At 49.6% G+C, this 11,150-nt stretch overlaps 1 protein-coding gene across 1 annotated transcript in view; it reads left to right on the top strand.

Annotated features, from left to right (window-relative positions):
* Nucleotides 1-11,150, top strand: part of LOC129696854 (coiled-coil domain-containing protein 162-like) — a 77,028-nt gene that overhangs the window by 13,464 nt on the left and 52,414 nt on the right. Inside the window, exons 5-6 of the mRNA XM_055634927.1 lie at nucleotides 4,928-5,066; nucleotides 8,903-9,056. Coding sequence (XP_055490902.1) covers nucleotides 4,928-5,066; nucleotides 8,903-9,056 — 293 coding nt within the window. The remainder of the gene's footprint in view (nucleotides 1-4,927; nucleotides 5,067-8,902; nucleotides 9,057-11,150) is intronic.

The raw sequence follows: 11,150 nt of genomic DNA, 5'->3' as shown, positions 1-11,150 counted from the left end.
AATTAGGCCATTCGGCCCATCAAGTCTACTCCGCCATTCAATCATGGCTGATCTATCTCTCCCTCCTATCCCCATTCTCCTGCCTTCTCCCCATGACCTCTGACTTCCAACCTGTCCAAGTGATCCAAGATGGCGTCCGTAACCAGGCAACTCTTTGCATGCTGGTCACAGACATATATCTGTAATCAGGCATCACAGTCACTCCTCTCTTTTAAATATCTACTCTGGCAGCAGCATTTATTCCCTTTGTCTTGTATCTGTACACTGTGGACGGCTCGATTGTAATCGTGTATTGTCTTTCCGCTGACTGGTTAGCACGCAACGAAAGCTTTTCACTGTACCTCGGTAGACAATAGACAATAGGTGCAGGAGTAGGCCATTCGGCCCTTCGAGCCAGCACCGCCATTCAATGTGATCACGGCTGATCGTCCCCAATCAGTAGCCCATTCCTGCCTTCTCATCATATCCCCTGACTCCGCTATCTTTAAGAGCCCTACCTAGCTCTCCCTTGAAAGCACCGCCCTCTGAGGCAGAGAATTCCACAGACTCACAACTCTCTGTGAGGAATTATATTATCTAAATGGTGGCCGATTGGGAAAGGGGGAGATGCAGCGAGACCTGGGTGTCATGGTACACCAGTCACTGAAGGTAGGCATGCAGGTGCAGCAGGCAGTAAAGAAAGCGAATGGTATGTTAGCTTTCATTGCAAAAGGATTTGAGTATAGGAGCAGGGAGGTTCTACTGCAGTTGTACAGGGTCTTGGTGAGACCACACCTGGAGTATTGCGTACAGTTTTGGTCTCCAAATCTGAGGAAGGACATTATTGCCATAGAGGGAGTGGTGCAAAGTCGGTTCACCAGACTGATTCCTGGGATGTCAGGACTGTCTTATGAAGAAAGACTGGATAGACTTGGTTTATACTCTCTAGAATATAGGAGATTGAGAGGGGATCTTATAGAAACTTACAAAATTCTCAAGGGGTTGGACAGGCTAGATGCAGGAAGATTGTTCCCGATGTTGGGGAAGTCCAGGACAAGGGGTCACAGCTTAAGGATAAGGGGGAAATCCTTTAAAACCGAGATGAGAAGAACTTTTTTCACACAGAGAGTGGTGAATCTCTGTAACTCTCTGCCACAGAGGGTAGTCGAGGCCAGTTCATTGGCTATATTTAAGAGGGAGTTAGATGTGGCCCTTGTGGCTAAGGAGATCAGAGGGTATGGAGAGAAGGCAGGTACGGGATACTGAGTTGGATGATCAGCCATGATCATATTGAATGGCGGTGCAGGCTCGAAGGGCCGAATGGCCTACTCCTGCCCCTAATTTCTATGTTTCTCTGTGAGGAAAACGTGAACTAAACTCAAACCCTTTCTGTGGAGTCCCTGCTTCCTCAACTCTACCTGACCCTCCATTAATCTTCGTATTACCTTCCTAAACGTGGCCACAAAGCCATCTGTTCTATTATCCTGGACATGAAGGTATACCGTGAGAAGCAACGGAGCCAACCCCTGCAGAAAGCCACTAGTCACCACTAATCATGGCTGATCTATCTCTCCCTCTCAACCCCGTTCTTCAGCCTTCTCCCCATAACCCCTGACACCCGTACTAGTCAAGAACCTGTCATTCCACCGAGTCCGCACTGACCAGCGATCACCCCGTACACTTGCACTATCCTACACACTAGGGACAATTTTACCAACGCCAATTAAACTCCAGACCTGTCCATCTGGTGTGGGAGGAAACCGGAGCACCCGGGGAAAACCCACGCAGGTCACGGGGAGAAGGGGAAGTCAAGTCACGAGATTTTAGTGTCATGTGTCCCAGATAGGTGCGGTTCCCGGAGGTTGCAGGTGGTTGCCGGAGGTTGCAGGTGGTTGCCGGAGGTTGCAGGCAGTGGAAGCAGGTAGGGAGACTGACAAAAACCTCCGGGAACCGCATGGAAACCTTGGGTGGGGCGCAAAGTCTCCAGAGGTTTCCGTTCAGGTTTCCTAAGTGGGACATGGGGCTTTAGAATAAACGGGAGGTCATTTAAGACTGAGGTGAGGAAAACCTTTTTCACCCAGAGAGTTGTGAATTTATGGAATTCCCAGCCACAGAGGGCAGTGGAGGCCAAGTCACTGGGTGGATTTAAGAGAGAGTTAGATAGAGCTGTAGGGGCTAGTGGAGTCAAGGGATATGGGGAGAAGGCAGGCACGGGTTATTGATAGGGGACGATCAGCCATGATCGCAATAAATGGTGGTGCTGGCTCGAAGGGCCGAATGGCCTCCTCCTGCACCTTTTTTCTGTTTCTTTGTTTCTATGTTTGTATGGCTGTGGGGAAGAAGCTGTCCTGAACCTGGATGTTGCAGATTTCAGGCTCCTGTACCTTCAACCTGATGGCAGCGGAGAGATGAGTGTGTGGACAGAAGGTACAAACTCCATACGTGTAATCAGGATCAAACCTGAGACTCTGGCGCTGTGAGGCAGTAACTCTACCGCTGTGCCACTGTAATTGAGTTTAGTTTATTGTCACGTGTACCGAGGTACAGTGAAAAGCTTCTGTTGCGTGCTAACTAGTCAGCGGAAAGACAATACATGATTACAATTAGGTCATCTATAGATATAGGATAAAGGGCATAACAGTATAGGAGCAGGGAGGTTCTACTGCAGTTGTACAGGGTCTTGGTGAGACCACACCTGGAGTATTGCGTACAGTTTTGGTCTCCAAATCTGAGGAAGGACATTATTGCCATAGAGGGAGTGCAGAGAAGGTTCACCAGACTGATTCCTGGGATGTCAGGACCGTCTTATGAAGAAAGACTGGATAGACTTGGTTTATACTCTCTAGAATTTAGGAGCTTGAGAGGGATCTTATAGAAACTTACAAAATTCTTAAGGGATTGGACAGGCTAGATGCAGGAAGATTGCTCCCGATGTTGGGGAAGTCCAGGACAAGGGGTCACAGCTTAAGGATAAGGGGGAAATCCTTTAAAACCGAGATGAGAAGAACTTTTTTCACACAGAGAGTGGTGAATCTCTGGAACTCTCTGCCACAGAGGGTAGTCGAGGCCAGTTCATTGGCTATATTTAAGAGGGAGTTAGATGTGGCCCTTGTGGCTAAGGGGATCAGGGGGTATGGAGAGAAGGCAGGTACGGGATACTGAGTTGGATGATCAGCCATGATCATATTGAATGGCGGTGCAGGCTCGAAGGGCCGAATGGCCTACTCCTGCACCTAATTTCTATGTTTCTATAACGTTTATTGCAAGATAAAGTCCTGTATAGTCTAATATGGGGGGTACTATGGTACAGCGGTAGAGTTGCTGCCTCACAGCGCCAGAGACCCGGGTTCAATCCTGCCTACGGGTGCTGTCTGTACGGAATTCTCCCCGTGACCTGCGTGGGTTTTCTCCGGGTGCTCCGGTTTCCTCCCACACTCCAAAGACGTGCAGGTTTGTAGGTTAATTGGCTTGGTGTAAATGTAAATTGTCCCTAGTGTGTGTGTAGGATAGTGCAAGTGTGCGGGGATCGCTGGTCGGCGCAGGCTCGGGGGGCCGAAGGGCCTGTTTCCGCGCTGCATCTCTGAACTAAACTGAGCGAAACAATCAAAGATGGTCTCCAATGAGGTGGATGGGTGGTCAGGGCCGATCTCTGGTTGTTTTTTTGTGTGGTTCACATGCTTGATCAATGGTGTTTTATCATTAATGTTTTATTATTATTAATGTTTAGTGTTTTCTGAGTCATTCGTAACTGTCACTGTATGTCATGTTGTTACTTGTGGGCGGAGCACCAAGGCAAATTCCTTGTATGGGAATACTTGGCCAATAAACTTACTTACTTACTTACTTCAGTTGCCTAATAACATCTGGCAAGAAACTGTCCCCGAATCTGGAGGTGTGCGTTTTCACACATCTGTACCTCTTGCATCCTCCAACCTCATCCACTGCATCCGCTGCTCTAGATGTCAGCTGATTTACATCGGGGAGACTAAGCGGAGGTTGGGAGATCGTTTTGCCGAACACCTCCGCTCAGTCCGCAATAACCTACCTGAACTCCCGGTGGCTCAGCACTTCAACTCCCCCTCCCATTCCCAATTCGACCTCTCTGTCCTGGGTCTCCTCCATTGCCAGAGCGAGCAACACCGGAAATTGGAGGAACAGCACCTCGTATTCCGCCTGGGTTGCTTGCATCCGGGTGGCATGAATGTTGAATTCTCCCAATTTTGCTAGCCCTTGCTGTCCTCCTCCCCTTCCTTAACCCTCGAGCTGTCTCCTCCCATCCCCCCGCCCTCGGGCTCCCTCCTCCCCCCTTTTTCCTTCCTTCTCCCCTCCCACCCCCCATCAGTCTGAAGAAGGGTTTCGGCCCGAAACGTCGCCTATTTCCTTCGCTCCATAGATGCTGCTGCACCCGCTGAGTTTCTCCAGCATTTTTGTGTACCTTGTACCTCTTGCCCGATGGGAGAGGGGATAAGAGGGAGCGTTCAGGCCAGGGGCGAGCCTGGTCTGTGATTATTGGACTATATGTTCGGGTATGCGGTGAATCCTCACTCTGCCCGTCTCTCGACAGGGAGGTCTTCCTCTCCGCTGGCAGTGTGGCTGCATTCCACACGCCGTGACGGACGGGTAGTTATGGGGCACTGCCCTCCATGAGTAGCCTCTTAGAACTCTCCCTGTGTGTACACTCAAATCCCCTTTTGCTAGCAGGGGGGAAACCATCACATTCTTGCTATTGAGGGAGTGCAGCGTGGGTTTACAAGGTTAATTCCCGGGATTTCCTATTGTCGATTGAAAGCGGAGCTCCCGGGGAGGAAATCCAACACGGGTCACGGGGGGGAGAACGAGCTGGGCCATCTCCTGACCGCGGGACACATCCGCTGCGCACGGCTCGCCAGAGATGCTGGTTCTCACACCTTGTCTCTCTGTTTGTCGCCCCGACACGCCACCGGGGCAGGCTCGGAGCTGCAGGAGATCCAGAGTCAGGTGGACAAGCTGCGTAATCCCCGAGACCCATCGGCAGTCGCCACGTTTCTGTCTCTCAGGAGGGAGGTCATGTTCCTGCAGTTCGACGCTGCGGTTCGCCACTTAATCAGGTAACGGCTTCATTGTCTTCATTGTCTGGGACGTTCTGCCGTGAAACGCACAAACGTTCATGTTCCAGGACCAGAATTAGGCCATTCGGCCCATCAAGTCTACTCCGCCATTCAATCATGGCTGATCTATCTCTCCCTGCTATCCCCATTCTCCTGCCTTCTCCCCATGACCTCTGACTTCCAACCTGTCCAAGTGATCCAAGATGGCGTCCGTAACCAGGCAACTCTTTGCATGCTGGTCACAGATATATATCTGTAATCAGGCATCACAGTCACTCCTCTCTTTTAAATATCTACTCCGGCAGCAGCATTTATTCCCTTTGTCTTGTATCTGTACACCGTGGACGGCTCGATTGTAATCGTGTATTGTCTTTCCGCTGACTGGTTAGCACGCAATGAAAGCTTTTCACTGTACCTCGGTAGACAATAGACAATAGGTGCAGGAGTAGGCCATTCGGCCCTTCGAGCCAGCACTGCCATTCATGGCTGATCATCCCCAATCAGTAGCCCGTTCCTGCCTACTCCCCATATCCCCTGACTCCACTTCTTTAAGAGCCCTATCTAGCTCTCTCTTGAACGTATCAAGAGCACCGGCCTCCACCGCCCTCTGAGGCAGAGAATTCCACAGACTCACCACTCTCTGTGAGGAAAACATGAACTAAACTCAAACCCTTTCTGTGGAGTCCCTGCTTCCTCAGCTCTACCAGACCCTCCATTAATCTTCGTATTACCTTCCTAAACGTGGCCACAAAGCCATCGTTCTATTATCCTGGACATGAAGATATACCGTTAGAAGATATACCTGCAGAAAGCCACTAGTCACCACTAATCATGGCTGATCTATGTCTCCCTCTCAACCCCGATCTTCAGCCTTCTCCCCATAACCCCTGACACCCGTCAAGAACCTGTCATTTCCACCGAGTCCGTACTAACCAGCGATCATCCCGTACACTTGCACTATCCTACACACTAGGGACAATTTCACCAAAGCCAATTAAACTCCAAACCTGTCCATCTTCAGAGTGTGGGAGGAAACCGGAGCACCCGGGGAAAACCCACGCAGGTCCCGGGGAGAAGGTCAAGTCGAGTCACGAGATTTTAGTGTCATGTGTCCCAGATAGGTGCGGTACCTGGAGGTTTGCAGGTGGTTGCCGGAGGTTGCAGGCAGTGGAAGCTGGCAGGGAGACTGACAAAAACCTCCGGGAACCGCATGGAAACCTTGGGTGGGGCGCAAAGTCTCCAGAGGTTTCCGTTCAGGTTTCCTAAGTGGGACATGGGGCTTTAGAATAAAGGGGAGGTCATTTAAGACTGAGGCGAGGAAAACCTTTTTCACCCAGAGAGTTGTGAATTTATGGAATTCCCTGCCACAGAGGGCAGTGGAGGCCAAGTCACTGGATGCATTTAAGAGAGAGTTAGATAGAGCTCTAGGGGCTAGTGGAGTCAAGGGATATGGGGAGAAGGCAGGCACGGGTTATTGATAGGAGACGATCAACCATGATCACAATGAATGGCGGTGCTGGCTCGAAGGGCCGAATGGCCTCCTCCTGCACCTATTGTCTATGTTTCTTTGTTTCTATGTTTGTATGGCTGTGGGAAAGAAGCTGTTCCTGAACCTGGATGTTGCAGATTTCAGGCTCCTGTACCTTCGACCTGATGGCAGCGGGGAGATGAGTGTGTGGACAGAAGGTACAAACTCCATACGTGTAATCAGGATCAACCCGAGACTCTGGCGCTGTGAGGCAGTAACTCTACCGCTGCGCCACTGTAATTGAGTCTAGTTTATTGTCACGTGTACCGAGGTACAGTGAAAAGCTTCTGTTGCGTGCTATCCAGTCAGCGGAAAGACAATACATGATTACAATTAGGTCATCTATAGATATAGGATAAAGGGCATAACAGTATAGGAGCAGGGAGGTTCTACTGCAGTTGTACAGGGTCTTGGTGAGACCACACCTGGAGTATTGCGTACAGTTTTGGTCTCCAAATCTGAGGAAGGACATTATTGCCATAAAGGGAGTGCAGAGACGGTTCACCAGACTGATTCCTGGGATGTCAGGACTGTCTTATGAAGAAAGACTGGATAGACTTGGTTTATACTCTCTAGAATTTAGGAGCTTGAGAGGGGATCTTATAGAAACTTACAAAATTCTTAAGGGGTTGGACAGGCTAGATGCAGGAAGATTGCTCCCGATGTTGGGGAAGTCCAGGACAAGGGGTCACAGCTTAAGGATAAGGGGGTAATCCTTTAAAACCGAGATGAGAAGAACCTTTTTCACACAGAGAGTGGTGAATCTCTGGAACTCTCTGCCGCAGAGGGTAGTCGAGGCCAGTTCATTGGCTATATTTAAGAGGGAGTTAGATGTGGCCCTTGTGGCTAAGGGGATCAGAGGGTATGGAGAGAAGGCAGGTACGGGATACTGAGTTGGATGATCAGCTATGATCATATTGAATGGCGGTGCAGGCTCGAAGGGCCGAATGGCCTACTCCTGCACCTAATTTCTATGTTTCTATGTTTCTATAACGTTTATTGCAAGATAAAGTCCTGTATAGTCTAATATGGGGGGTACTATGGTACAGCGGTAGAGTTGCTGCCTCACAGCGCCAGAGACCCGGGTTCAATCCTGACTACGGGCGCTGTCTGTACGGAATTTGTACGTTCTCCCCGTGACCTGCGTGGGTTTTCTCCGGGTGCTCCGGTTTCCTCCCACACTCCAAAGACGTGCAGGTTTGTAGGTTAATTGGCTTGGTGTAAATGTAAATTGTCCCTAGTGTGTGTGTAGGATAGTGCAAGTGTGCGGGGATCGCTGGTCGGCGCAGGCTCGGGGGGCCGAAGGGCCTGTTTCCGCGCTGCATCTCTGAACTAAACTGAGTGAAACAATCAAAGATGGTCCGATGGTCTCTAATGAGGTGGATGGGTGGTCAGGGCCGATCTCTGGTTGTTTTTTTTGTTGGTTCACATGCTTGATCAATGGTGTTTTATCATTAATGTTTTATTATTATTAATGTTTAGTGTTTTCGTAACTGTCACTGTATGTCATGTTGTTACTTGTGGGCGGAGCACCAAGGCAAATTCCTTGTATGTGAGTACTTGGCCAATAAACTTACTTACTTACTTACTTCAGTTGCCTAATAACATCTGGCAAGAAACTGTCCCTAAATCTGGAGGTGTGCGTTTTCACACATCTGTACCTCTTGCATCCTCCAACCTCATCCACTGCATCCGCTGCTCTAGATGCCAGCTGATTTACATCGGGGAGACCAAGCGGCGGTTGGGCGATCATTTCGCCGAACACCTCCGCTCAGTCCGCAATAACCTACCTGAACTCCCGGTGGCTCAGCACTTCAACTCCCCCTCCCATTCCCAATCCGACCTCTCTGTCCTGGGTCTCCTCCATTGCCAGGGTGAGCAACACCGGAAATTGGAGGAGCAGCACCTAATATTCCGCCTGGGTTGCTTGCATCCGGGTGGCATGAATGTTGAATTCTCCCAATTTTGCTAGCCCTTGCTGTCTCCTCCCCTTCCTTAACCCTCGAGCTGTCTCCTCCCATCCCCCCGCCCTCGGGCTCCTCCTCCTCCCCTTTTTCCTTCCTTCTCCCCTCCCACCCCCCGTCAGTCTGAAGAAGGGTTTCGGCCCGAAACGTCGCCTATTTTCTTCGCTCCATAGATGCTGCTGCACCCGCCGAGTTTCTCCAGCATTTTTGTGTACCTTGTACCTCTTGCCCGATGGGAGAGGGGATAAGAGGGAGCGTTCAGGCCAGGGGCGAGCCTGGTCCGTGATTATTGGACTATATGTGCGGGTATGCGGTGAATCCTCTCTCTGCCCGTCTCTCGACAGGGAGGTCTTCCTCTCCGCTGGCAGTGTGGCTGCATTCCAGGCCGTGACGGACGGGATGTATGGAGCACTGCCCTCCATGAGTAGCTCTGTGACCAGCAGCCTCTACTCCTCCTTACTTCCCTTGCCTCAGCCATTGGATGCCTGGAGTCACAAGGTCAGTGTGCCATGCTGGCCCAACCAAGTCAGGTGCAGCGGGTAGAGCTGCTGCCTCACAGCGCCAGAGACCCGTGTTCAATAACCATATAACCATATAACAATTACAGCATGGAAACAGGCCATCTCGGCCCTACAAGTCCGTGCCGAACAACTTTTTTTTCCCTTAGTCCCACCTGCCTGCACTCATACCATAACCCTCCATTCCCTTCTCATCCATATGCCTATCCAATTTATTTTTAAATGATACCAACGAACCTGCCTCCACCACTTCCACTGGAAGCTCATTCCACACCGCTACCACTCTCTGAGTAAAGAAGTTCCCCCTCATGTTACCCCTAAACTTCTGTCCTTTAATTCTGAAGTCATGTCCTCTTGTTTGAATCTTCTCTATTCTCAAATGGAAAAGCTTGTCCACATGAACTCTGTCTATCTCTCTCATCAATTTAAAGAGCTCTATCAAGTCCCCCCCTTAACCTTCTGCGCTCCAGAGAATAAAGACCTAACTTATTGAACCTTTCTCTGTAACTTAGTTGTTGAAACCCAGGCAACATTCTAGTAAATCTCCTCTGTACTCTCTCTATTTTGTTGACATCCTTCCTATAATTGGGCGACCAAAATTGTACACCATACTCCAGATTTGGTCTCACCAATGCCTTGTACAATTTTAACATTACATCCCAGCTTCTATACTCAATGCTCTGATTTATAAAGGCTAGCATACCAAAAGCTTTCTTTACCACCCTATCTATATGAGATTCCACCTTCAAGGAACTATGCACGGTTATACCCAGATCCCTCTGTTCAACTGTATTCTTCAAATGCCCTCAATCCTGACCACGGGTGCTTTCTGTACGGCGCTTGTACCTTCTCCCCGTGGCCTGCGTGGGTTTTCTCCAGGTGCTCCGGTTTCCTCCCACACTCCAAAGACGTGCAGGTTTGTAGGTTAATTGGCTTCTGTATATCGTGAAATTGTCCCTAGTGTGTAGGATAGTGCTGGTGTACGGGGTGATCACTGGTTGGTCCGGACTCGTTGGGCCGAAGGGCCTGTTTGCACACTCTATCTTGAAAGTAAAGTTTAAAGTCTAATGGGCCTGTCCCACTTACGCAACTTTTTCGGCAACTTGCCAGCACCTGTCATAGGTCGCCGAAAATTTTCGACAGGTTGAAAATCCAGCGGCGACCAGAACAAGGTATGACTCTTTGTCGCCAGCGTGTCACCTGTATGGGCGTGAGTCGTCTCCTCAGTCGCCCAAAGAGTCGTAGTGTCTTTCTGGTCACCGCTGGATTTTCAACCTGTCAAAAATTTCACGTTGAACATTTCGGCGACCTGCAAAGACCTATGTCACTGAAAAAGGTTGGGTAAGTGGGACAGGCCGATAAGCTAGTCCCACCTGCCTGCGATACCCCATACCCCTCTAAACCATCCTATCCATGTACCTGCCCTCATTGTTTTGGGACCAGAGTGGGGAGTTATAACTGAAGGGATTTTGCCACCTATCCTCACTGATTGTGTTCTGTGGACTTTTATTTATGAATAGAAACATAGAAACATAGAAAATAGGTGCAGGAGTAGGCCATTCGGCCCTTCGAGCCTGCACCGCCATTCAATATGATCATGGCTGATCATCCAACTCAGTATCCCGTACCTGCCTTCTCTCCATCCCCCACTGACCCCCTTAGCCACAAGGGCCACATCTAACTCCCTCTTAAATATAGCCAATGAACTGGCCTCGACTACCCTCTGTGGCAGAGAGTTCCAGAGATTCACCACTCTGTGTGAAAAAAGTTCTTCTCATCCCGGTTTTAAAGGATTTCCCCCTTATCCTTAAGCTGTGACCCCTTGTCCTGGACTTCCCCAACATCGGGAGCAAACTTCCTGCATCTAGCCTGTCCAACCCCTTAAGAATTTTGTAAGTTTCTATAAGATTCCCTCTCAATCTCGTAAATTCTAGAAAGTATAAACCAAGTCTATCCAGTCTTTCTTCATAAGACAGTCCTGACATCCCAGGAATCAGTCTGGTGAACTCTATGGCATTACCTAACTTGACTGGATAGCATTAAAAGCTGAACCGAATAGTGAAAGGCCTGGATA

The sequence above is a fragment of the Leucoraja erinacea genome, chromosome 5, assembly GCF_028641065.1.
Source record: "Leucoraja erinacea ecotype New England chromosome 5, Leri_hhj_1, whole genome shotgun sequence".
NCBI classification, from domain to species: Eukaryota; Metazoa; Chordata; class Chondrichthyes; order Rajiformes; family Rajidae; genus Leucoraja; species Leucoraja erinaceus.
The sequence above is the reverse complement of the archived record's forward strand: the minus strand, read 5'-3'. Positions and strand labels throughout refer to the sequence as shown.